Source organism: Morus notabilis, unplaced genomic scaffold, assembly GCF_000414095.1.
Source record: "Morus notabilis unplaced genomic scaffold, ASM41409v2 Scaffold404, whole genome shotgun sequence".
Classification (NCBI taxonomy): domain Eukaryota; kingdom Viridiplantae; phylum Streptophyta; class Magnoliopsida; order Rosales; family Moraceae; genus Morus; species Morus notabilis.
Genome location: NW_010362549.1, coordinates 434,024 through 458,843, shown reverse-complemented (window position 1 = coordinate 458,843; position 24,820 = coordinate 434,024). Strand labels below are relative to the sequence as shown.

General features: G+C 34.0%; 4 protein-coding genes across 4 annotated transcripts; 1 reads left to right on the top strand and 3 right to left on the bottom strand.

The window, feature by feature from the left end:
* Window positions 1–11: 11 nt before the first annotated feature.
* Window positions 12–2,099, bottom strand: LOC21406227 (pentatricopeptide repeat-containing protein At5g08510). The gene is made up of 2 exons (XM_010102395.2): window positions 740–2,099; window positions 12–638 (listed from the first exon to the last, which is right to left on the bottom strand). The coding sequence occupies exons 1-2, from the start codon at window positions 1,673–1,675 to the stop codon at window positions 33–35; spliced, it is 1,542 nt and encodes a 513-aa protein (XP_010100697.1). The 5' UTR covers window positions 1,676–2,099; the 3' UTR covers window positions 12–32.
* An 838-nt stretch (window positions 2,100–2,937) lies between these two features.
* Window positions 2,938–8,434, bottom strand: LOC21406226 (U-box domain-containing protein 43). The gene is made up of 5 exons (XM_010102394.2): window positions 8,204–8,434; window positions 6,329–7,816; window positions 5,748–6,051; window positions 5,127–5,617; window positions 2,938–4,757 (listed from the first exon to the last, which is right to left on the bottom strand). The coding sequence occupies exons 2-5, from the start codon at window positions 7,565–7,567 to the stop codon at window positions 3,762–3,764; spliced, it is 3,030 nt and encodes a 1,009-aa protein (XP_010100696.1). The 5' UTR covers window positions 7,568–7,816; window positions 8,204–8,434; the 3' UTR covers window positions 2,938–3,761.
* A 5,114-nt stretch (window positions 8,435–13,548) lies between these two features.
* LOC21406225 (ATP synthase delta chain, chloroplastic) lies at window positions 13,549–14,538 on the bottom strand. The gene has a single exon (XM_010102393.2). The coding sequence runs from the start codon at window positions 14,417–14,419 to the stop codon at window positions 13,712–13,714; it is 708 nt and encodes a 235-aa protein (XP_010100695.1). The 5' UTR covers window positions 14,420–14,538; the 3' UTR covers window positions 13,549–13,711.
* A 4,309-nt stretch (window positions 14,539–18,847) lies between these two features.
* LOC21406224 (ras-related protein RABA3) lies at window positions 18,848–20,880 on the top strand. The gene is made up of 2 exons (XM_010102392.2): window positions 18,848–19,187; window positions 20,204–20,880. The coding sequence occupies exons 1-2, from the start codon at window positions 18,943–18,945 to the stop codon at window positions 20,661–20,663; spliced, it is 705 nt and encodes a 234-aa protein (XP_010100694.1). The 5' UTR covers window positions 18,848–18,942; the 3' UTR covers window positions 20,664–20,880.
* Window positions 20,881–24,820: the final 3,940 nt, after the last annotated feature.

Genomic DNA, 24,820 nt, shown 5'->3' with positions numbered 1-24,820 from the left:
AAAAAAAAAAAAAATCAAACAGTTCCTTTTATTCAAAATTGCATTTCTTCATCTTCAGTCAAGCAATCAGTGTCATTTCTATAAAGCCTCACTTTTGCATAAAACTTATTCAACAAAGCATATATCTCGTCACTTCTAGGATGTGATTTGTCCTCCACAATAAACTTATGAACTTGGCCTCCCTCTTCAATGAAACTATACCCTGCTGCTTTTGTAATTTTCCCTCCTTTCATCACCTTCCTCAGCTTAGCAACTCCGTCCCATCGTCTTGCCGATGCATATATGTTTGAAAGAATGACATAGTTTGCTGGATTCCATGACTCGAGCTCGAAGAGGGACTCGGCCGCTTTCTCAGCGAGCTCAACGTTGCCATGGAAACTGCAAGCGCCTAAAAGAGCGCCCCATATAACATTGTCGGGCTTCATGGACATGCCTTGTATCAGATCATAAGCTTCTTGCAATTTACCAGCTCGGCCTAGGAGATCAACCATGCATCCGTAGTGCTCTAGCTTCGGAGTAATACCGAACTTTGGCTCCATAGATTTGAAGAGCTGTTGCCCTTTCATAGCCATTCCGCCATGAGTGCATGCCAAGATAAGTCCCACAAATGTGACATCGTCGGGTGCAATTCTTACAGTCTGGAATCAGCCACGGAAAACAAGGCAGTCGTAATAAGAACTTGATCACAATAATGTTTAACATTGTCGAGAACTTACCAACAAGAGTGATCATAGCTTACCGTCATTTGTTCATAAAGATCCAAAGCCTCATTGCATCTTCCGTGGACGGCCAAACCCATAATCATTGAATTCCATGAGCACAAGTTTCTCCTCCTTCCAATCTCATCGAATACTCGCCTAGCTGTATCGATTCTACCACACTTCGCATACATTTCGAGTACAGCATTACTCACATACAAATCCTTCAAGAACCCAACTTTTCTTGCATACTCCTCAACCCTCTCCCCAACCTCCAACGCCCCGAGATTTGCGCAAGCCGGAAGAACACTAGCTATCGTGATTGCATTAGGCCTCACATCTCTCTCCTTTTCCATCTGTAAAAACATTGCCAAGGCTTTAGCATATTGTCCGTTTTTTGAGTACCCAGATATCATTGCAGTCCAAGAAACCACATTCCTCTGAGGCATTAACCGAAACAATTCCGATGCTCCTTCCATGTCCCCAGACCTCGCATAGCCCGATAACATGGAATTCCATGTGGGTGTTCCTCTAACTCTCTTTTCATCAAATTGTTTGCGGGCACAATCCAACATTCCAAGTTTGGCGTACATGTCCACCAAAGCCGTCAAAGCAAAAATGTCCCGTACGTGACCCAATTTAACAAAGTGGGAATGCATCATTTGGCCTAGTTGCCTCGACGAAAGCGAAGAGCATACGGAGAACAACAATGTGAAGGAGTGTTCGTTCGGGGTGCAGCCTTGCAGGCACATTCGTCTATAGAGGAACAAGCATTGGTGGTGTTGGCCATGGAAAGAGTAGGCTTTAATGAGCCTGTTGTAGAGGAACACCGTCGGCTCGGGAATAAGGTCGAACAGGTTGCGGGCATATAGGATGTTCGGTATTTCGAGAAGTTTCAAAATGAGGATGCTTGTGTGGTCTACGCCATTCCTGAGTGTGTGGGCGTGAATCTGCTTAAGCTGGTTCATAACAAACATGTTCTTTGAAGCATTTTTCACAGAAGCATTTTGTCAAACATGTGGTGGTAGTAAAATGTGAATCAAGCTGTTCAGCTCATTGGGAAAACTTTACTGTCAAATCTGAAGTTCGCAGTCAGGAACAGAAATAATATAGAACAAAGTAAGAGGTTTTGTTAAAACCCCAATTGCAGTCAGGAACAGAAATGTGGTATTCATCTATATTAAAGACAATCACATTTTTCCAACTTGGTGGTGTACTGCCAAGCACTGCTTTTGTTGTTGCTGAATATGAAGTGCTACAATAAGCAAAATAATAATAGTAAAAATGTCAAATATGCGGTTACTGTTCGTGGCTTTCAACCAAAACACAAGCTCGTTCTGACCCTTTTTTTTGGGGGGAGGGGGATGTTTTTGTTTTCTTAACTAACTTTTTCATGTTTTTGTTTTCTTAACTAAATGTTATAATTTTTTCCCTTGAATTTTATACTTAACCTACTGTTCATCCCAATTTGATCTCTCTCTCTCTCTCTGTTAAAATTTTGATTTTTTTTCTTTTTTTTAAAATTTTTTATTTTTAGATGTGCCTTATTAATTTTTGGGCTAATTTCAAATTTAAACCCCAAAAATACGGGTTGCTTCACTTTCCCCGTACTTAAACATATTTTACCAATAATCCTCTCAATATTACTTTTTTTATTTCTATTTTAAATAATTACTGACTAATTTTTCTCCACTAAAATATATTTTTTTAATGTGATCTAGTATATATAAATATATATGTATGTATGTGAATACGAATATATTACTAAACTGTTGGAGAATAATAAATCAATGAAAGAAAGATTAATTTTTTTTTTTCGCAAAAGGTTTTACATACCTATCTAAAAAATTTTAAATAACATGAATAAACACGTGCATCACACACGTTTTCAACTAGTGTACATATAGAAATTTAAGGCATGTTCTTTTGTCTAAAAAGCTTAAAAAAAGACGACTCAAATTTTAATTTTATTTAAATTCACGTTCTTTATTCAATTTTACTCAACTTAAGACAAAAGTAAGCACGAGTCAAATAAAAAGTATACCATGTTGTTAGAAATAGTCAAATTTACATCATAAAAAGACTCCTACAAAAAGTCAAAATTTTCAGGAAAAAAAAAATCGAAAGCAAATAAAAAGCATTCAGAATACAAAACCTGATAAAAAAATATACACACATAAGTCATGTTGACATTGACGTTTCTCGATAGATAAAAAATATTATATGTAATATGGCTTGCTGGCCTTTATAATTTATTAGCAAAATGAGCTGCAATATTAGCACAAAATACACGCACACCAGCAATTCCCAAGTACCAATCTTTACCTGGGAAAAAAAAACATTGGAAAAACTGAAGCAAAAAAAAGAATCTAGAAGATTAGTTTACAAGAAAGAAAAGAATTCGCATAAAATACAACTACTATGAAATCTTGTCTAGAGCCTAAGAGAAATTCTGGAGAGATGCTTTATTCAAATATACACCCACATGCATACATAGAGGAAATAATGTATTTGAACTAAAACTTAACAAATTCAACACAAACAGTACTTTGTTGTTCAAAATTCTCGAACTTCCTTCGTCAAATCGGGAAGAGTAGAATATACTTCATTTCAGTTGCAAAGAATTGAATTCTACAATGAAAAGAACTAGATGATCTTCACTAACCAGCCCACCAACGGCAGCTTGATTTTGCTCTTCTATCAATAATAAACTTTCGATACCACATCCGCAGCATCTAATATGAGCTACAAGATCTTTCCTACCTGTCCAATGGCTTAATAATATATATACAGCCAGAGGAATCGAATCGAATAAGATGACTCCAAAAGCATGACCTCGTTACACCGAACTGCAAACTACAGATCAGAGAGGTCAGTATACTCGGGAAGTATGAAACTGATCTTGGTTTTCTTTCTTTTCTCAATGCTTACCCATCTCCAGTCCTACTTCACGATATGTGGGGCTTCCGTGCCTGGATATGCATTTCCTTAGGCATCTCTCAGTTCCTGTATAGCCAACGCGAGGAATTGAGTTCTATATTTCACCAAAAGCTAGAAATTCCTTCAGAAATAAGAGGACTGATCATGAAGCACATTCAAATGAGCAAGTACTCTTGCTGCCATGGATTTGACACTCCTGCTTCCCCGCTGAGTCAAGTCGACTAAAGGCATCTGAGCAAAGGCTCCATACTTCTGTTTGAACTCGAACAGCCGGAATATCCTTTCCAGCGCATTTAGAGCCTTCTCCTGCAATCTAGGAGAGGGGGAACCAAGAAGTTTTATTATAGGCTGCATGGCATTTTCATCTCCAAGCACCTTGCTACCGCTCTGAAGCCTGTCACTTTCGATCAAAGTTAACAGAGCGTCTAAAGCAGCCTCACAAGCACCGGGATCAGGTTCCCCAAGAATCCTCACAAGTGGGTGCAAAGCACCAGCCTCCACGAGACAGAATGACGAGGCGATAGTACAGATTCCTCCATGAACTGGGCAGCCAGTTTCTGGAAGAGCTGAGAAGCACGAGAGCCATTTACCTTTTGGCAACTTCCTGCTTAGACGTGAAGAGCTCTCTGAAAGCCGAGCAAGAGCTATGGCTGCACGTTGTCTGGTCAATGTGGTTCCAGTCTCTAGCAATTGCACCAACACGGAAATGGTGCCAACTTCAGCTGTGCGCTTCTGCCATTCCAAGTTCGTTGAAACAGTGAAACGGCAGATACCTCCAACAGCGTTCTCTATGAGCTGGTTCTTGTGTGGACCATTTCGAGTGCCGTTGTTGAGAAAACTGAAGATGAGTGGGAGCGCCCCTGCATCGAAAAGCAATTGAGTGATCTGCGGGATTTCAGGGAGGTTTGAGATGATGCCCATTGCAGAAACAATCTCTTCTTCATCGTTGGGAGATTTGATGATCCTTAATACAGCCTCGATGAACTTTTGACACACGTGCTCCCCGAAAGTGGCTTCATCAAAACCTTCTGTCAAGCAACAGAACAGCTTTAGAGCATTTGCCCTTACGCTTGGGTTCTCATGCTCACACAATTGGACCAACACCGGCATAGCTGAGGACTGTAAAGATAGCTAAACTAGTAAATATTCAAAAATAATGCCACACAACAAAGGTTGACAACTAGTTAAAACTGGAAAGGTTTTGTCGTGCTATTATAAGATTTAAAACAAAAGAAACAAAAATCTAGTAAACACATGAAGACACAAGCAGTTCAAAATTTCTAGGTGCCAAGTTTAGGAAAACTTTTCAGTAATCAGAAGATATGCCTTTTCACACATTTTTTGCATCGGCGAAAATTTGGGGAAGTACAATAAACTTGAAAGTCAAATTCTGGCCAAACCATCTTTTAGGCACTTAGCAAACGGTGTGCATAACAGAAAGCCTAAAATTAAAGCTATAGTTTCCCGGATATATATATATATATATACCTGTATTAACTTGGCCTTGATATTTGTAGTGGAGCGGGATTGACACAGAATGTGGAAGGTCTGGATAACGCTCTTCTGGACATCAGGTCCTGTCAAGCTAATCAAAGAGAAGAGCATGAAAATATCATCATCGGATTCCAAGAAGGAAACAGGTGTCTGACCAGAGTCTTCGGACACAGTTGAAGCAGCTAGCTGCATAATTGCGGCTGCTGCATGTTCGCGTAAACTTGAGTATGAAAAGCTAGGATGAACAAGAATGTCAAGTAATGGTCGCTCTGCGCCTTCTCTGATCATCTGCAGGCCATTTTTGGGTAAACTTGAGAGGTTTCGAAGAGCTCTTACAGCTACCATTTTCATATCAATGTCTTCCTGTGAGACCAAGTCGAGAAGAGGACCTAGTGCACCTCCCTCAAATAAGGACTCTTTGTTGTGGTCGGTCAATTCCATCTCTGCCAAACTAGACGCCATTTTCATTTTCACATCTTTGGATCCTGCAAAAAATAAAATAAAATAAAAATAAAAAAGGGACAATTGGTTATGTTCAGAACAGTTTTTCCTGTAATCATAATCAGTAGTAGGTCCACTTATCATGGTAAGACTAGATCAAAGAAATTAAAGAACCTGTAGAAAGTCGCTGCAACAAGTGCTTGAAATAATTAGCCTTTGCCATTTGAACAACATTCTGATCACAAAACGACAGATTCGCCAACAGCTCCTGCGCATCGATCGCAGCTTGATTATCATCACTGTTCAACATTGTCACCAGTAGGAGTATGCAACCTTGAACCTTCCCAATGTCATCTCTTACTGAATTACATTTAGATAATTCCAACAGTAACGCCACTGCTAATTTTTGTTCTTCAGGACGACGCCCAAGCGATCGAACAATATTTTTAATCGCATTCCCTACTCGTTTGGTTCTTTCCTGCAACATTTTCCAAATTTTAGGGGAAATATCTATGAAATTATTTTGATATTCTGGTTAGAAAAATGATCAATACATTGCTTTCTTCATAGTGAATAGCAGACAACATGACTTTAATCTAGAAGTGTCAGTTTGACACAATGATATGAATGTAATCCCAGAAAGGACGATCTCCAGCTATATTTTAGGAATAAGAATCTATGGCCTTTATGCTTTACAACTATAACTAGTAAGTCCAATTTCACCTAGAGAAAGAGAGAGATATAACAAAAGATACCTTAGCATCATCACCATCCTTTGCCAAAATACAAAGGATGACAAGAACATTTTTCCTTATCTCACGATTCCTCCTCACATTGAGGAGTTGAATGAGAATTGGAATGTAATCCTCGAGGATAACCCATTCTCGGTGCTGGTCTCTTTTTTCACACAGATCCTGTAGCTCGCTCAGGGTAACAAGCACTTCCTCCTCGTCTTCAGACTTGAGCTTTTGTTTCAAGGAGGCGATCATAATCATTGTATTCCTGTCCCTCCACTCTTCAATTGATTGTCTAAGAGTTTTGTTTGGCCGTAAAACGGATGTGTCTAAAGCGGTCATGGTCAGAGGACACAATGCGTTGCCATCTGAAAACCACTTTTCTATTGCACTTCTCTCAAATGTCTGTCCTGAAGAAGTTTCCACAGGATCTTCCATAACATCCCTTGTTATGGGGCAGTAAAACGACTGGAGGGGTTCCAATGGTTGACTACCTAAAGAATTTCGCTTAGAGTAGTACTTCATCAGCTTTTCCTCTGGAGATGAAGCTGCATCAGCCCTTTCTAATAAAGCAATTATCTGCTCCATCTGTATAGCTTCAGCTTGGTCCTTCCTCAACCTGGCATCTTCTATCTCACTCTTGAATTCTTCAATCGCCTTCTTTAATTCTGACCCCTCAGGTGAAATTCCAACCTGCTTTGCTATGAGACCCAACAAATTATTGGCATAAGAGCGATCAATGTTCCTTTCCTGTATACCAGACTCGATTTTCTCCATAATCTCTTCTTCTGTTTTTGCTGCTCGAAATTCAGCTCTCTGCATACTTTCACAAAGCCTTTTGAAATCTTCAATAATGGCAGACGAGACATCGAGTGTGGCCAAAGGAAGAAGACTTAAAGCCCGACTGATCTCTTTTGAAGTGCCCTCTAGGCGCTTCACTATTGTTCGGCAATTCATCAAGAGATAAACTTTGCTTCTCTGGCTGCAGTCCAACATCAGTTGCTTCGCAGATTTTGTTTCCCGGTTCAGAATCTCAATGGCATTTTTCAAGCTCTCAGAATCATCAATGTTTCCCTTGCTTGCCGCTCTTAAAACTGGGACTATTCTTTCCAAGTAATCCGCAAGTTCCTTAAAACTGTCCTTCTTAACGAGGACATCATTCGCAGCAACTACAACCTCAAGAATTTGTTCCACTGTTTGCGAAAGAGCTTCTGTAGCCGTCCCCAATGAGGCACCAGAGACCAAGTCCGGTGACAACATTCTCAAAACCCAACAACGCTACAAAACAAAATGGTGTCTTCCCATAGGCTTCAATCTTGGGCTAAAATTTACAGGGGCTTATTTGCAGCAAAAATGCGCAAACCCTTTGAACCATAACAGTTTTCGTATCCATATCAAGCTCCAATCTTTTCCCAGACAGAATACTCCTGCCTTTAACTTGAACTGGAAACGAAGTCAGCCCAAGAGCTATTTGCTAACGAACTTCAGATTAGTTCTCCTGTTTGGTTGCTGAGAAAAATTAAAGAATTTAAGTCAGGAAATCATATCTTTTTCCTACTTTAAGAAAAACAGAGACAAAAGTAAAAACAAAAATGTTTCTTTTTCCTTCTCTTAGAAACCAAAGAGAGTTCTGATATCACCATTATATGATATTATTCTACAATCAAATCCCCGCTCAAAAAGTTCATGCTCTTGAAATAAAATACCTCAATGAGAAAAAATAAAAAATAAAAATTAGAGCTCAGTTTTCAAGTTCTTTCTTTAAGTTGAAGCTCAAATAACAGTTTAAACTATAAAAGTTTGCCATTAAAGATTGAAATTCAATTCTTGTGAAGACCCAGATAAGTCAACAGCAAGTCTTCACTAATTCCAGTTGAGAAAGAGATTACCACTAACCTGAAAAAGAGTTGATGCCCATCAAAATCTAATGCGCCACCACTCTTTCAGAAGGAAAATTTTCCAGGAAAATGCACTTGGAGTTTCCGGGAAAGTATTCATCATCTGGTAGGAAAGGAGGAAAAACAAAAAAGAAAGAAAGAAACGGCAGGTCTCTGAACTTGAGAGAAAAATAACAAAAAGAAAAAAACTAATAATCGTTGAGTATTTCTCCCTCGCTTAACTCTTTACAAAAAGACGTTCAAAAAAAAAAAAAAAGAAACTCTACAAAAAGTAATTTAATATGCATAATTGCAACCTTGAAAAGAGAAATATGGTCAATGCTTTTTTTTCCCCCGGTTACTCTGTTTATAACGAACACATATTTTTTTTTAATGAGGAAAGATAAATGAAAATTTTCCGAGACATTAACGGATTGACCTTGTGAATATTTATTGAGCCAGCAAAAACCAAAAGCCACGGAGAAAATAAATAAATAAATAAATAAAGTTGAAAGGTCAAAACAAAATGGAACAAGCCAGCATTGATAGTTAATTAACTTATTATTAAGCCAGCAAGAAAAGATAAATACTAATTGCTTTTCTTAACTAGAAATAAAAGTTTTTTAAACTCAATAAAATAAAGTTGTAATAAGCCGGTTGAAGAATTTATTCTTTGATTCGAATTATAGTTCATAATTTGTTATAATATTTTTTTTCATAAAAAATATACATAAATTAAAAATAATTTTAATCTATGAACCAAACGAGCTGTGATAGAATTGTTTAAATAAAGTTGGAAAAAATACATAGTTATAATAATCTTAAGTCAGGGTAGTTATCCGTTCGCAAAGCATCATGCCACTAGTATAACATTTTTGTGGTATTTAAAACTCTTGTAGTTGTAAGGAGACCCAATGTACTTGACAAGTTCGAGTTTCATGCGAAGGTTTCAGATTATTTTTAAGATCATGTTACTGACTCGATGTTCACTAATTCTTGATGTAGTTGAAGTAACACATTTCATCTTCTGACATAAGTAATTATAATTTAATGTGAATATCCTCAACATTGAGAGTTTTATAGTCATCTCTTAAAAAAATGTTAAAGTTGATATTTCGTCTTCTGACATAAGTAATTATGACTTAATGTAAATATCCTTAATATTTAAAGGTTTTATAGTCATCTCTTAAAAAAATGTTAAGATTGATCGTTTCGTCTCACGTTTTTTTAATTAAAAAAAATTATCCTAAAAGAATAGTTAAGAATGATTGTCCTCTCCCAAGTTTTCTTAATTAAAAAAAAAAAAAAAAAAAAACTACCCTTGGAAAAATATTGACAAATTTCGAGAATTTCTCTAAATGTACAAGGAAAAATCACGTTGACATGCTCTATAGTATCTCCATTTTAAGCGCACCCCCTGGTCTCCTATTTTGTTGCAAACTACTCACTTCTGTGTGAATGAGACGAACATGTAGCAGCTTAAAGGTTGGTAGTTAAATGATTTACTTAACTTTTTTTTTTTTTTAACTACGAGCTTTTACCGTAATTAGCTTAAAACATCAAGTAATTGTGACAAACCCAGTGACAGAGTCAGGAATTTAAACTAGTGGAGGCTAATAACTAAGACAAATAATTAATAAAAACAACAAAATTAAATTCTTAAATTTTAGTGGGGGTTAAGTAGGTATTACTAAACTTTTTATTTATATGTATTTTTTAAAAAGACAAAATAGTTGAGTGAGGGCTCAAGCTCCCACTCACTTAAAGCTGGCTTCGTGCCTGAGTAAACTCATATTTTAAAATTATTCTAAACAATGCGTCTCTCCTCTCCTCGATGTTTGTCACCGATGCAGCCACACCTACGTCCTGTCACTCATGTCGATTTCTTCTATCATGGTAATTCAAGATTAGATTCTCCTATTGGAGCTCCATCTTGCGGGAACATAATAAGGATGATTTGTTATTTTAAATTTAAATAGTTTGTATTTAGTTTATACCTAGGATTTAAAGATAAGATTAATGATTATCTTTAGTTAAATTTTGAATTATTAGTTATTAGGAGAAATATGATTAGGATTCTCTTTATTCATGTATAAATATTTCATGCTTTAAAGTCTAAATCTATTATATGTAACTTCGGAGGAAGTGGCTTAACAGTGCAAAAAAAAAAACATTTTTCTATCTTCAAAACTTAACGTTCCATTATGTAAAGATTCACACTATTTTAATCGACAATTCAAATAGGTGATAGTGTTAACTTTCCTAAAAATATTGAGTTAATTCTTTAATTTTTGCTTTGTCATTTTTCCTCCTTTTCTTATTTGTGCGATGAAAAGAACAAACTTAGAAAAGCAAATCGAAAAATGCAAGGCATAAAACAATTTATCCAATCATAGTGGTATGTGGGACAAGTTGCTTCTTTGAAGGGGAGGTATTTGCTTTTCGCTCTTGAATGCTTCCTATTAAGAACAGTCCACATTTTTGACCAAATGTAGTTTTGATGACTAATTGACTAGTGTCGTTTTTTGGACGATTGTCACGGAAAAAAACATTATAAACAATGTTATGAGGTAAACAAAATGTAGGTCACACAATATTAACCGTACAAATAAGGTCTTTTTCTTTTATTAGTTGTGGTATTAAATATGAGTCTGCTAAATATTTTTTTTGTAAAAGCAAAGGGATCATACGATTGGGTTTTGTTTTTTTCCTCTCCTCTTTTTAAATTTTTTTTTTTTTTTTGGAACTTGTTGCTTTGGTTTAGGACTATAGTTTGGCATATTAAGCTCATATGTTTTTTTTTTGGTCCTCTTTCGAATCCTTCTAATAAGATCTTAACCTGTCAATTAATTGACATGATTTTTTAATTGACGTGATATGAAATTTTAATTGACAAACATAATATGATTAAAGTACATGAAATATGAGATATAAGAATTGATTCCATGATTTAGTTCCTTTTTACAAATGTTGTTGTTTTAGATGTTTTGTTATGACGCAAGGTGCTCATTCCTCATTTTAGATCCAACTTCTATATCATGTAGGTCTCACTCACACACACAAAGACAGAGCTATTGAGGGTAGACGGAGTTATTTTTGTTAAAATTTATAGTTTTTCTCCTTTCTCTTCTAGAGATTATGGGTCCGTTCACTTCACCGATTCGAGTTTAGAATTTAAATTTTGCTACAGTAAAAAGTATTCAGAAACAATTACATCTAATTTTTTTACTACAGTAAAAAATTTTCACATAAAATTATATCTCAACTCGAATTATAAACTCAAATCAATGAAATGAACGGACCCATATATATGTTCACCTTTTCTTAAATCTTAAAATTTAAAATTATATTCGCCCTTTCTCGCTTATTTTCCCCACTGGGCATATATCTATATAATATTACATAGGTCCACAAGTAACTTTGACTTGGGTTTTTGATAATCAAACGTTGACTAGTTCTGAGGTGCAAAAAAAAGGCAACTATTTTCTCGATGTCTTATTTCTTATACAGCTGTGACCTCTGCGTGTTCCAGCTTAGGATTCATAAAAGCATATGTGACGGCCAAAAGATGATGACAAATATAATAAGGGGAGAAAGAGGAAAATTGATAAAGATTTGAGATGAATTAAAATTAATAGGTTAATAGTTTATATAAGTTAATAAATAGATTAAATTACTGTTTCGTCTATAATTTATCTGGTTATGAATCATAACTTGATAAGTTATTATCCATAATTGTCTATAACTTATATGACTATGAATCATAATTTGATAAATTTATTCATAATTTATCTAATTATAAACTATAACTTAATAAATTATGACCTATTAATTTTTATAATTAAAAATTAATCTATATACTTTCTTAAACTTTTCGTATCGACTTATTTTTACTATCTCTTAATAAGGTAACTATTTTCTCGATGTCTTATTTCTTATACAGCTGTGACCTCTGCGTGTTCCAGCTTAGGATTCACAAAAGCATATGTGACGGCCAAAAGATGATGACAAATATAAATAATATTCTTCACAAAAAGTAATTTTGCTGGCTGAGATTTGGATCATAGTCATTGGCTGTTCATATATATGAATTGATGTTCGATGTTGTCATCCATGATGACATAAATATTATTAGCTAGTCAAATTTCTTTATTTTATTTTACTTTATAGTTAAAAATTTCCAACATCTTAGAAACAAATTACACAGTGCAAATTGATCCGACACATGGCAGCAAATCGACTGTGGTTTAGTATTATAAATACATATTCCAATCCAAGTTCATTATATATGTTTGTTTGAAAAAAGATAAACTAGATTATCATGTAATATCATGGGAAAGAGATACTTCTCATATATTCAAGTATTTTTGCTAACCCCATAGGCCTAGCCTATACCTATTCTACTAATATTACCATGAAATTAACAAACAAATTAGTTTGTCCATTTGAAACTTTTGTCTTCCATCATGAAATAGCGACCGATATTAAGTATTAATTGGTGTCAAACAAATTAATTAATTTTTTGAAGCTTAAAGCTTAGCAACTGATTAGACAGCTTGAATAAATTTAAACAAGATCCCGCTGTATACTTGGTTTGTGAACAAATTTACACAAAACTCTACCCTTTAACTACTTCTAATTTAAAAAATAAAAAATATATGAACTAACGTTAAAGGATAAAAATAAAAATGACTCTATTGCATGGCGTTTTGACCTTCCATTCTTCTCACATCTGCAATAGTCCTGATTATTTTTTGAACTGATTCATGTCTCATAATTAATCCTTTTGCAAGTCAATATTAAAAAAAAAAAAAAACAAGAACAAATTAAGAGGAATTATATGGTGCCACCTCATGGAGCCTCTAGTGTTGTGAATATGGGCTAGGTCGGACAGAAATACGGGCCGGACCACCGTTATATTGATAAATGCTGTCTGATCAATGATCTTATTACACTGGATACCATCCCACTGAGAATTTCGCAATAAAAGTAAGAAGGCAGAAAGACTCTAATTAAATGCTGTTTTGGTGCCACAAGCATTTATTGAATTGATTGTGACATATAAATATTGGTACATAAATGATTTCTTTGTTAGGTTGAACTTAATCGTGCTATTTCTAGCCAATAATAACAATAATAATAATAACAACAATAATAACAATAACAGTAACAATAACAATAATACTACTACTAATAATAACAATAATAATAATAATAATAATAATCGTGATAAATATGGTTTGCACTTGAAGTGATAAAAATCAGTCTCGTGTTAGTTACCTGCCAAGTTTATTAGTACTTATCGTATTTCTTCAAACCAAATAAAATTCTGAAAATACTTGACAGAACTGAAATCAACTACCGAAAAATGGAAGATGTAGCCACGAGCTTAATTATAACAAATAATATTTAACAAATTCAGACATGGGATTTGAAAGAGTTAAGTGGATTGTAACATTGTACATATATAGATAACCCCACGTATATAATCTGTTAATTTCTGCATTTATACATAAAAACAAGCTCTTTACACAGCAAAGGAAAGCGAGTTATGACGAACCAAATTCCTCACCTTGACCTTGAGAGCCCCAGTGAGTGTTTGCACCCTTTTGGCAATCCAAAACATGTTATTTTCCTCAATCTTTTTTGCCGAAGAAACCAAAACCACTTGAGTCCTCAACATCTGATCATAAACCCTTTCAAACTCCTCCAAAACTTGCCTTATAATTCCAACGTCTTTTTTTTTGTCAACCAACATCTTCACCAAACGCACCAAATGCCTACTAAACCTTCCCTTCTCGGCCAAGTCCTTAACCACTTGTCCTTTCTCTTTCTCCCCCACAAAGGCACTCCCCAAAACCGCCTCAACCCTCTTGTTCCTCATCAAATTCAGCAGCCTCTCCACGTCTCGGCCCACCGAGTCAACTGAATTGTTTGCCTGCGCTACGTCGAGGAGAGCCGCCGCGTACCCGGTGGCGGGGTTTCGGTGGTGGATGGGGGGCCGTGGCGACGGCGATGGCGCGGTGAGAGACCGGGTCGGAGATGTTGAGGAGAAGGATGAGGGAGTGAAGGGGTTTTGGGTGGTGAAAGTGGGGGTCTTGTTGGGGAGGAGTGATGAGTAGGGGAGGTTTTTTGATGGGGTGGTCTTGAAATGAGTGAGCAGTTCATGACGAGATGTGGTTGAGTGGAGGGTAGGGACTTTGAGGGTTGAAACTGAGCTTGAAAGAGGGTCCATGGAGAGGGAAGTTGTGTGCTAATTGTTGCTGTTGTTCTGTAGTTGTAGAATTGGTCTCATTTTGACAAGAGATAAGGATAGTTTCAGCCACTAAAACTTACTACACGAATGAGATGCAAACGTTTATTTTTGTATTTATTTTTAATTTTGAATCATAATTTATAATTTTTTATATATATATATATTTTTTATTCAGACCGAGCAGTTAAATGTGGTAGATGTATTCTTGGAGCCAAACTGAGTTGTTACTTTCTGTGGCCCAAAAAGGTTGTCTTCTTAATCATTAAAGGAGCAGTCCTTTTTTTTTTTTTTCGTTTTTTAAAAAAAGAAAATAATTTTTGAAGGAACTTTTTTTTTTTTTTTTTTTTTTTTTTAAAGGTAAAGAAACAAGCTTTCTAATGTCTTTTACTTGGATATATAAGAAAATTAGGTAGTATGCCACAAAATTTAATATGAGTTAGGATTTCTGCAGCTTTTTGTTAACATTTTGAATTGGTAAAAAAAAAAAAAAAAAACTCTATTATTGAAGTGACAAAAGTTATAATATGTCTAATTCTTTTTGCATTCCACAGGGTTATTTTATTTTATTTTTTTTAGAAATAAAAAGTGTGAGAGAAAAAGAGATAAATACTCTTTTAGATTGCATGATCTTAATTTTTACTTATTACTCTTCATTAATACCCTTTTAATTAAATACTATATTAAATAAAATGTATTAATTAAAAATAAAGAGTAAAAATTTAGACTTATATTTAATAATTTTCTCAAAGTTGTGCAGTGTAATAAAGTGGTTTAAGCAAGGCCGGTTCAACCCGTTTAATACAAGGTCCATATATAAGCCCAAATTAGGCCAGGTTCTACTAACAAATGGGCTATGAAGGAAAGGGCAAGGGCAGAGCCGTGATTGACTTTTGATGGGCTGGCCTGCTTCGGCTCTTTACACCGCGAGTGAAATAGCATATTAAAACTTCAAAAATACTCCTAAATTCTTTTTCCTTGCAACTCCACTCTCTCCTTCCCCTCTATGATAAATATGGTATTTAATTGTAAATAACATATTTATATGAAAATGCAGTATTTAACGGTCACTAGCTGTTAGCACAGGAGGCTAGAAAATACCATATTTTTACTTATAAATATAGCATTGGTAAATACTATTTACTTGTAAATATCATATTTACTTAAAAATATAGTATTTATCAGTCACTTGTAGTTAACTCTAAAGACTGATAAATACCATATTTACCTATAAATACAAACGCCGACAGTGGTATAGACACTGATGGCCAGTAAATACCGAATTTACGAGCACTAACAACTAGTAACTATTGTATTTACCCATACATGCGGATCTCGCAACAGTTGACTACCGTATTTACGTGTAAATATAGTATTTACCGGTCACCGACCACTAACGGCGGTGGAGACCCTGTGACAAAAAGAGAGATTGATAGAGGCGATTGACTAAGTGATAAACAAAAGAAATGAAACCCTATAAGTATGGGTAAATTTGAAAATGATATTATTTTAGAATGAGAATTCAAAATTACTAAAATTTAGCAACGTTAAAAGAATATGCTATAAAAGAGTATGTAAATAAGAGGAGCTATAAATTTAGGTTGGACTAATAGACTAGGCTGGAGCACGTTATTATGGTCCCAATCTTGTATTGTTTTATTGTATGGATCAGATTGATAGTTTAAGTTTAAGTATTTTTAGACCGAGCTGGCCCAAAGTGTTTTTTTTTTTACTTATTATTTTTTAAATCTCCTGATCGTAACCTCTCAGGATTTAGAATTAAATTGGGCCGATCCTCCTCCCTATAAAACATGGCTAGATTGTACCGATTTAAATAAAAGGTCGGGTACGGACCGAAAATCCTATTTGGGCCGCCGAGTCTGAATGACCTGCACTTTCAGCGCTATGTCCAATGCACACGTTAACAAAAGATCAACACATGAAATATGTAGGAAGAAGAAGAAAAAAAACCTTTCTCCCACTCATCACCATATTTATAAGCGTTGGTAGACAAGAGAAACCCGTTTTGAATGATCTAGGCCATAGATTTTATTTCCAAGTCTATTATGATTGTTTACGATCATTCAAATAATTACATCTCAATGATAAATTTAGTACCAAGTGATCTGCAATGTCAAAACATTAACTCGGGATCGATCAGATTTCTATTATTAAAAGATTAAAAAAATGGCAGTCCCACTAAAACGCCTCAATGAAAAATTTAATACCTTCGTCTTTTTTTCCTTTTTTTTTATCTTTTTTTTTTCTCTTTTATGTAATTTAATACCATATCTGCCTTGGTTTGTGTTCCCCTCTATTGATTTGAACATTTCGTAGAGTATGTGGGCCTTATCGTCCACAAGAATGTCATAGGACAAATTTTGTCGGTGCAAAACATTAGGAAATAGGACGACAACTTAATTACACACGATTATATTTAGGTCATATTTATTTTATCGATTTAAATTTATTATAATAAAGAAATTTTAAAAATAATTATATATAATATTTTTATTATAGTAAAAAATTATAATATAAAATTATATCCCAATTTAAATTAAAAATTTAAATTAACAAATTAAGGTCTCGTTCTTTTCGTTGATTCGAGTTTTGCTACAGTAAAAATCTCTCAGAAACAGTCACATCTATTTTTTTTATTACAGTAAAAAATTCTCACACAATATCACATTTAAACTCAAATTAACGAACCGAACGGGCTTAAACATTTCTTTAAAACGTCCACACATTGTTTGCTAGGGTCAGGGACTATACGAGATTGCCAGGGAACGCACGGAAATATACTTGGGTTGGGTCCATGTCCTCCCACAGTAATGCATGAAATACGGCCCCAACTCCTGATGAAATGTCATTTTAGACTTGTGGGAGTAAGATTCGTACTGAGTAAAACGATGAAATTTTACTCTCGTTTCACTTTCAGACACAGAAACTCTGTCGAATTGATTTTTAAGTGAAACTCAGAGAACAAACCAGAAACCCATTATATAATTGTTTTAGAATTTGGGACTAGATTAGAAAATCGCTTCAATAAGAACCCATGTATATAAGTAAGCGTTCGCCCACTTTCATAAGGCAAATAGTGACATTTGTTGGTGTTTTTTGGTAGTAAATAACTAAATGATAAGTTCTCAACGCTTCCTAGCTTGTACTAAATGTGCATTTGGTTGATAGATTCGTGTCATGATTCGAATCATGGTTCGTGATTCGCTATAACATTTTTTCTCACAAAAAATAAATGTAAATCGAGAATGATTTTGAATCATGATTTTAAATCTATAAATTAAACGTCCACTAAATGAATTATTACAAGAAAGCAAAAACAAACCTGTGCCGATAGATGATACTCTTTTGAAAAGAAGTTGGGTATTTGATTAAGGTAATTAAAAAGCATGCGACATAACATACCTAATCCAACCGCCTAAGATGAAATGACATAGTGCCCCACTTAATTTTCCCTCTATTATTAGTTCCGAGTTCTTATGAAGGGCGAGTTTAGCTTCAAATTAAAGGACCATTCTCTTTTGCTTTAAATTATGAAATCAACTTTCACAACTCCTTATAATCATGAGGGATTCTATGTGGGGCACCCTACAGTAAGCATATTGTATCATTATCATGATGGTAAAAATTAAATCAAATTGTACACATCTTATGGGATTATCAAACAAAGATTCCGTTAGACACTATAGCCTCATTCACTTCATGACTGTCGGCAGCGACGAAATTAAAATTTTTTATCAATGGAATTAATTAACTAAAACAAAAACTTAATGAGAATTATAAGATTAATTTTTATATTTTTAGTGGGGTTATATGTACATTACTTAATACAATACATATTCATATGTAAATAGAATTTTTGAAAATAAAAGATTTGAGTGAGGGTTTAATCATAAGAGACTCCATGCATGACTATTGTCTTATGGTGGGATGCTTCCACAATAAAGTTATCCAAAACAATAACATATAATGTAGTAGCATTAGCACTTGCGCCATATCAAAAGAAACAGAAGAGAAAAGAAAAAACAATAATCCCGTAGATTGCGCCACAGAACTTAGCTCTTTAGGAGTGCTTACGCTGGTTACTTACAATGACTAATTATAAATCCTAGTACCAATCCCGGTTATCAAACTTTAATGGCTTTTCAAAGAAGTTTTAGTCCCCAAATTATGGAAAAACATTAAACCAAAATCATTAAAAAAAAAATGCATGGAATGGAAGCCACCCACTATAACAAAAAGCTTTAAAGGTGAGACAATGACTGGACCTATAATTCATTTCTAGCCTTCTTTTCCTGTTTAAAACCGTGTCCTGTCTGCTTCTTTCTCCAATTTTTTGTCCTTTTCCTTCACTAGCTCCCACTTAAAACTCCCAGAGACCAAAAACAAGGTTCAATGTTATATACTTTGCATAAAGGAGAACCGTAAGAAAGAATATTATTAGTGTTTTTTCTTTCTTTTTTTTTTTCTTTTTGGGTAGTGAGAAAATGAACCAAGAAATGAATGGGACCGAGAGTGAAAATGGGCATGATCAGAAAATTGATTATGTTTTTAAGGTGGTGGTGATCGGAGATTCTGCTGTTGGGAAAACTCAGATACTCTCAAGGTTCACTAAAAATGAGTTTTGCTTTGACTCAAAGTCAACTATTGGTGTTGAGTTTCAGACTAGGACTGTCAACATTAAGGGCAAAGTCATCAAGGCTCAGATCTGGGACACTGCCGGCCAAGAAAGGTTCCTAATATTTCTCTCTCTCTCTCTCTCTTGATTCTCTCACTCCTTTTCTTTTTCTCTCTCTCTCTATTTTGCTTAAGTTTGGATACTGTGGATTAATGGTGTGATCAATGATGGAAGGTTTAGGATTATCATATCATGTCTAATCTGTGATTCTATTTTGAGTAGAAATGACAGTGTTTGCTCACACACTTGTAAATTAATCACGAGCCAAGGAATAGAAGTTTCAACGCTTGATGTGCAAATATTGAGAAGGAAATCCGAGACAAAAAAAGTAATATATTACTAATGAGCCAAAATAATATATATATATATATATATATATGAATTATGTTGGCATATAAATCATATTGTAATATTGGTTCAGTCATGTCACTCACTAAGGCTAGATATGAGTTGATCACAATTAGTTTTTTAACTAGGTAAATAGGTGTTAGTATATGAAGCATGTATTAATGCTGAAAATCATCTCGCTGTTGTTTTTTTAATTAGGTAGAAGTAGATAGATACTATTGTATAAAGTTTGTCTCAATACTAGATACCATCTTGGCATTGGTTTTTTATTTTTTTTTATTTTTATTTTTTGTTAGCATGGATAGAAAGAGTAGCGTTATTCATTTTTACCGCGATTAACTTACCCGATAAGTATCGTGATAATTACGTATCAATGCTAAATTTTTGATAAAATTAGTGTTAAATATTACCTTGGTGAGAATTATGAGAAGTAAAAAAGCCTCTATATTATTTATATGAATTGATATGTGGGGCTCGTTTAGTTTACTGATTCGAGTTTTTAATTTAAGTTTAGATGTAATTTTATATGAGAGTTTTTTATTATAATAAAAAAATTAAATATGACTGTTTCTAAGAGTTTTTTATTATAATAAAATTTAAATTCTAAATTTGAATTACATTTAGAATGAGGATTCGTGTTATGATTTGAATCATGGTTCGTGACTCGTTAAAGTTGTGATCGGTTATTTAATTGTTTTTTGGTATCTGGGTTTCAAACGTAGATACAGAGCAGTTACAAGTGCGTACTACAGAGGCGCATTAGGGGCAATGCTGGTTTACGACATCACGAAACGACAGAGCTTCGACCACGTGGCGAGGTGGGTGGAGGAGCTCCGGGCCCACTCGGACAACTCGATCGTGATAATGCTGATAGGGAACAAGGCCGATCTGGTGGACTTGCGTGCGGTTCCAACGGAAGACGCTGTGGAGTTCGCAGAGGATCAGGGCCTCTTCTTCTCGGAGACTTCTGCTCTCAGTGGTGACAACGTGGACGCTGCCTTCTTCAGAGTACTTGAAGAGATATACGGCGTCGTTTCTAAGAAGGCTTTGGAATGTGGGAGTAATAATGGCAAACTCAACGGTTCTGATCCTGCGGTTCTTCAAGGTTCCAAGATTGATGTCATTCCTGGCTCTGATTTGGAAATAAGTGAGATGAAGAAATTATCCACTTGCTCATGTTGATCTACATTCTATTTCTACTGTACTTTACTACTTCCTAATTTGTTTTTTTATTTTATTTATGGATTTTCTCTTTTTGGGCTTGTTGAAAGTGGATAGAGAGAGACATTTGTGGATGAGCCTTTTGTGTTGTTCATAGAGAGTTAAGGCTCATCAAGGAATCTTTCTAGGCCTACATTGTGAAGTTTCTTTTTGGGGAAAAAAAGAACAAAAAATTATTAAACTTCTTGTATAAATTTAAATTTTTATTCTTTATTATTAATTAATATTATTTTAATTAATATATTTATTTGATTAAAAATAATATTAATTAAGAATAAGATAAAAATTCAGATTTATACATTTTAAAGAGTATTTATTTTCTTTATTTTTGTTTTTTTTACGACTCTTGGTGAGAAAATTGGGACGTTAACAGAAAATGTTGACCTTAAGATGGATGAAAGTGCTCTTTTGTGCTCTGTTATGAAAGAAGGGCCTTAGAATCAACTAATCCTCGTATGGAAATTATATTAAGTAATATTTTACAAGAGGAGGTTTTAAAAATATTTGAATAAATAGCAACTGTCTTAAGTAGAATATTTACAAGATAAATTATCTACTCACTAGAGGTAAAACAGTGATTTAATTAATAAATTTGCTATTTACTCCAAGTATGTTAAAACCTATTATTTACTTTAATTATTAGAGAGTTTTTTTGGTATGATGAGAAAAAATGAATAATTGTTAGTTATCTATTTTTCAGCTGTTAAATTTATATCAGAAATTATTCGTATTGCATACTTTTTTAACTGATGTGATTTTGACCAGATTTAAAGGTCGGAAACTAGTGCTTTCGGTAAGTAGGCCTATTGGAGAAAGTCCCTAATTATAAATATTAGGATTATTATTATTAGTGCATCCTGAACTTTAGGGTCATTCTCGGTTTGTCTCCCGAACTTTAAAACTATCACTTTGCCTCATGAAGTTTTAATTGTTCCCACTTAATCCTATTAGTTGTAATTTATGTTAAAAAACATATAGAAAAAAAGAGAGTAACAATTATGTGGTATTTCTGTTAAAAACAAATAGATCAAAACCACAAAACCACACTTAATCCTTTTTTTCGTCTGAATTTGAAATAAATTCTTATAAAAGGGTTTAAATGATACAAATTCAAACTTTAAGGGGCAAAGTAGAAATAAACCTAAAGTTTATGGGACTAATCCTAAACATTATTTAGTTCTTTCTCCCTTTAAACAAATGGAAATTTCTAGGGTGTGGCTCAAAAAAAATATCGATAGAAATTTTTTTTTAACTGTCAAATATATATAAAAAATTATTTATTCTATGTATATTTTTATTATAATTTAGATTTCGATGAGATCCCGCGGCCACAAAAGAGATCTATGAGACCCCACGATAAAAGGACCTTAAACCAATTACCTCTAAAACTTTTTTTTTTTTCAGAAACGTTTCTTGAGTACTATTTATGTGTGGGGGATGGTGAAGTAGGCCAATATGTGCCCTAATTTCGAGGCAACGCTGGTACATGAGGAAGATCTTAAAGCATGGGCATGAGGGCATGGCGATCTTAAGAAGAAATTTTCTTTAGTTTTTTGGTTCAATGTGTTGGTGGTGACATTTGTTGGGCCATCTTAACATCTTTCATCATCTGAAACGGGTCCTAATACGATCACAATGTTAGATGTTGTTGGTGGTGATAATTAACCAAGGAACTTTAATGACATGTTTTCTTCCAAACTAAGGTGGAAAAGAGAAGTCGCTAGTGACTTTAGCACTCTTTTGGTCTAGAAATTGAGAACTAAAAGATATTTTTGGTTACGTACTCGAACTTTACGTTTGTTTAGGTACAATATATGTACATACACCAACCGTGCATTCATAATAATAAAGTGGGAATTCATGAGTAAAACAATCTGCCTTGTTCAATTTCTTTTTCTTCTTTTTCTTTTCTTTTTTTTTTTTTTCTTTCAAGAGGTTGTTCAATTTTTTTAAGAGCAATGATACATATCTCAAACTTTATTCCAACTTCACCTCAGTGAGAGGTGAATTGTCACATTTTTAGAGTTGAAAAAGACTTTTCCATAAGTGAATGTAACTTAATGTTAATCAACATAACTTCTTAAATCTACTAATAAAGAATAAAAACTAATATGACATGCATTAGGGAAAGTTAGCATTTGGTATGTAATTACTTTTATAAATAATTTTGAATAATTGATTTGTGTTTATTATCATATTAGAAAATATGTGGATATTAGTATATTTGATATTGTTGGATAATTTATCTGATTCTAGTAATATGTATTTATATGGAGTCGATTTATACTAGCGATTTTTTTTTTTTTTTTAATCTTTATCACTCCAATGAGTAACACCGTAATGACTCTCACAAAAAATAAAAATAAAAAAACAAAACAAAATAGTCTACCGCCATTGTCCCCTCTCCAACGACATTCTCTATAGCTTTATCGCTCTGATGAGCAATACAGACGTTTGAATGGTATCGGTCGACCAGTGGTGACCGAGGCCACTACCACTCCAGAGTTCAATAGCCCACCGGTTGACTCAAGTAACCCATCGAGTTACTGGTCAATGTTAGCACAATTTTTGTCCAACAAATTGATGTCAATAAACCTAAGACCAAATTTGATGTCAAAATTCTTTTTCATCACTTTAAAAAATCTTTTGTAAATTTTTTATGCAATTTTACAAAAGGGTAAAAATTTAAAGTATGTATGCATTGAGTCAAATCTAAAATAAGATTCAAAGAGATATTCATACAACTAATCCGAGACTATGATTTGAAACTATAGGAACTACTCCTGTGATCCTTTTTCTCGTCAATTTCTTATCCATTTTCAAGCTTTATATTCCAAGAGCATAATCTATCGTTCAAACTTTTCAAAACTCTTGGTTTTAGGGAATTTGACAGTGGTAAGTACCTTACACGATTTTGGATTTGTATTTTGTATTTATATAGAGATCTTTTATAGTGGTCCTTATTAGTAGATTTTCTCCTTGTTCTTCATACATGTGTGGATATGGACACATCACAGAACTACAGTGAATCTATTATATTCTTTCTTTTATTTAACTTTTATTTTGACAATTTACGATAATAAAAGCTGTCGTGTTCATTGCGTTGCAAATAACAAAAAAGAGAGTTTCCATGATCTTCATTTCCTACACCAGTCTGTAATTTGATACATTATTGTCGAAAAATACGAATATATATATATACATACATATATATATATATGTGCGTGTATATATACACCAAAACCTATTCCAAAAGCCAGTACAACTACCCTTTATTGTAATCGAGTATTCAAGCATTATATTCCGGGATCAAACCCAACTTTATTAAAGCAAAAAAACAAAAAACCAACTTTTTTCTTAAACATTTATTATGTGTAAATCCAACAATATCTTAGCTCTAAAATTCGTTGTCCCTCAACAACTAGACTGCGGTGTGTCGAAGCTTCCCATATAGAAATACTTCAGAATTTCAGTCTATGGATTCAAACTTTTAATTCGAATTGAGATGTGATATTTTTTAAAAAAATTTAACTGTAGCAGAAAAAATTAAATGTGACATTTTCTGAGAGTTTTTAAATGTAAAAACTTAAAACTGAAAATTTAGATTGGTAAAATTAACAAAGCATGATGTTTTCAAAATAAGCACATGTTACAATGACAAGGTACATGAATATATATACCTACGTACATGCATACGTGTATATATGTGTGTGTGTTTCTGGTATTGTAGAACGTATACAGGGTGGCGAAAAAAAGTGGCTTCTTGATTCTAGCTAGCGATGGAGATTGGTCCATATCCATTTTAGGCATCTCAGTGGAGAATTTGAAACACGGCCAGCTGGACTGACTCCGAACATACCTCATATATATTCATTATTGCACTTTTCTCTCCCAATTGACATTAATGTCTTGGCCCATAATTGCAGACGTGAATGCTAAGGTTCGTTATTCTAATATACAAGGGAAAAGAAAGTAAAGAATGATGCCAAAACATTATTAAAATCCTTCAAAAAAAAACATTATTAAAAGAAAAGGAGAAGAAACAGATGGAACAATAATTGATATTAGAACATTTTAAGAGTCTTTTTAATTCGTTAATTAGAGTTTTTAATTTGAGT

Excerpts from the sequence above, each read along its gene's own strand:
- LOC21406224 (XM_010102392.2), top strand. The coding sequence starts at position 18,943 with ATGAACCAAGAAATGAATGGGACCGAGAGTGAAAATGGGCATGATCAG. Across the intron at positions 19,188-20,203 it reads GACACTGCCGGCCAAGAAAG|ATACAGAGCAGTTACAAGTG; the intron begins GTTCCTAATATT and ends TTTCAAACGTAG.
- LOC21406226 (XM_010102394.2), bottom strand. The coding sequence starts at position 7,567 with ATGTTGTCACCGGACTTGGTCTCTGGTGCCTCATTGGGGACGGCTACA. Across the intron at positions 6,052-6,328 it reads AGGATGGTGATGATGCTAAG|GAAAGAACCAAACGAGTAGG; the intron begins GTATCTTTTGTT and ends AAAATGTTGCAG. Across the intron at positions 5,618-5,747 it reads GTTGCAGCGACTTTCTACAG|GATCCAAAGATGTGAAAATG; the intron begins GTTCTTTAATTT and ends TATTTTTTGCAG.
- LOC21406225 (XM_010102393.2), bottom strand. The coding sequence starts at position 14,419 with ATGGACCCTCTTTCAAGCTCAGTTTCAACCCTCAAAGTCCCTACCCTC.
- LOC21406227 (XM_010102395.2), bottom strand. The coding sequence starts at position 1,675 with ATGTTTGTTATGAACCAGCTTAAGCAGATTCACGCCCACACACTCAGG. Across the intron at positions 639-739 it reads ATCTTTATGAACAAATGACG|ACTGTAAGAATTGCACCCGA; the intron begins GTAAGCTATGAT and ends GGCTGATTCCAG.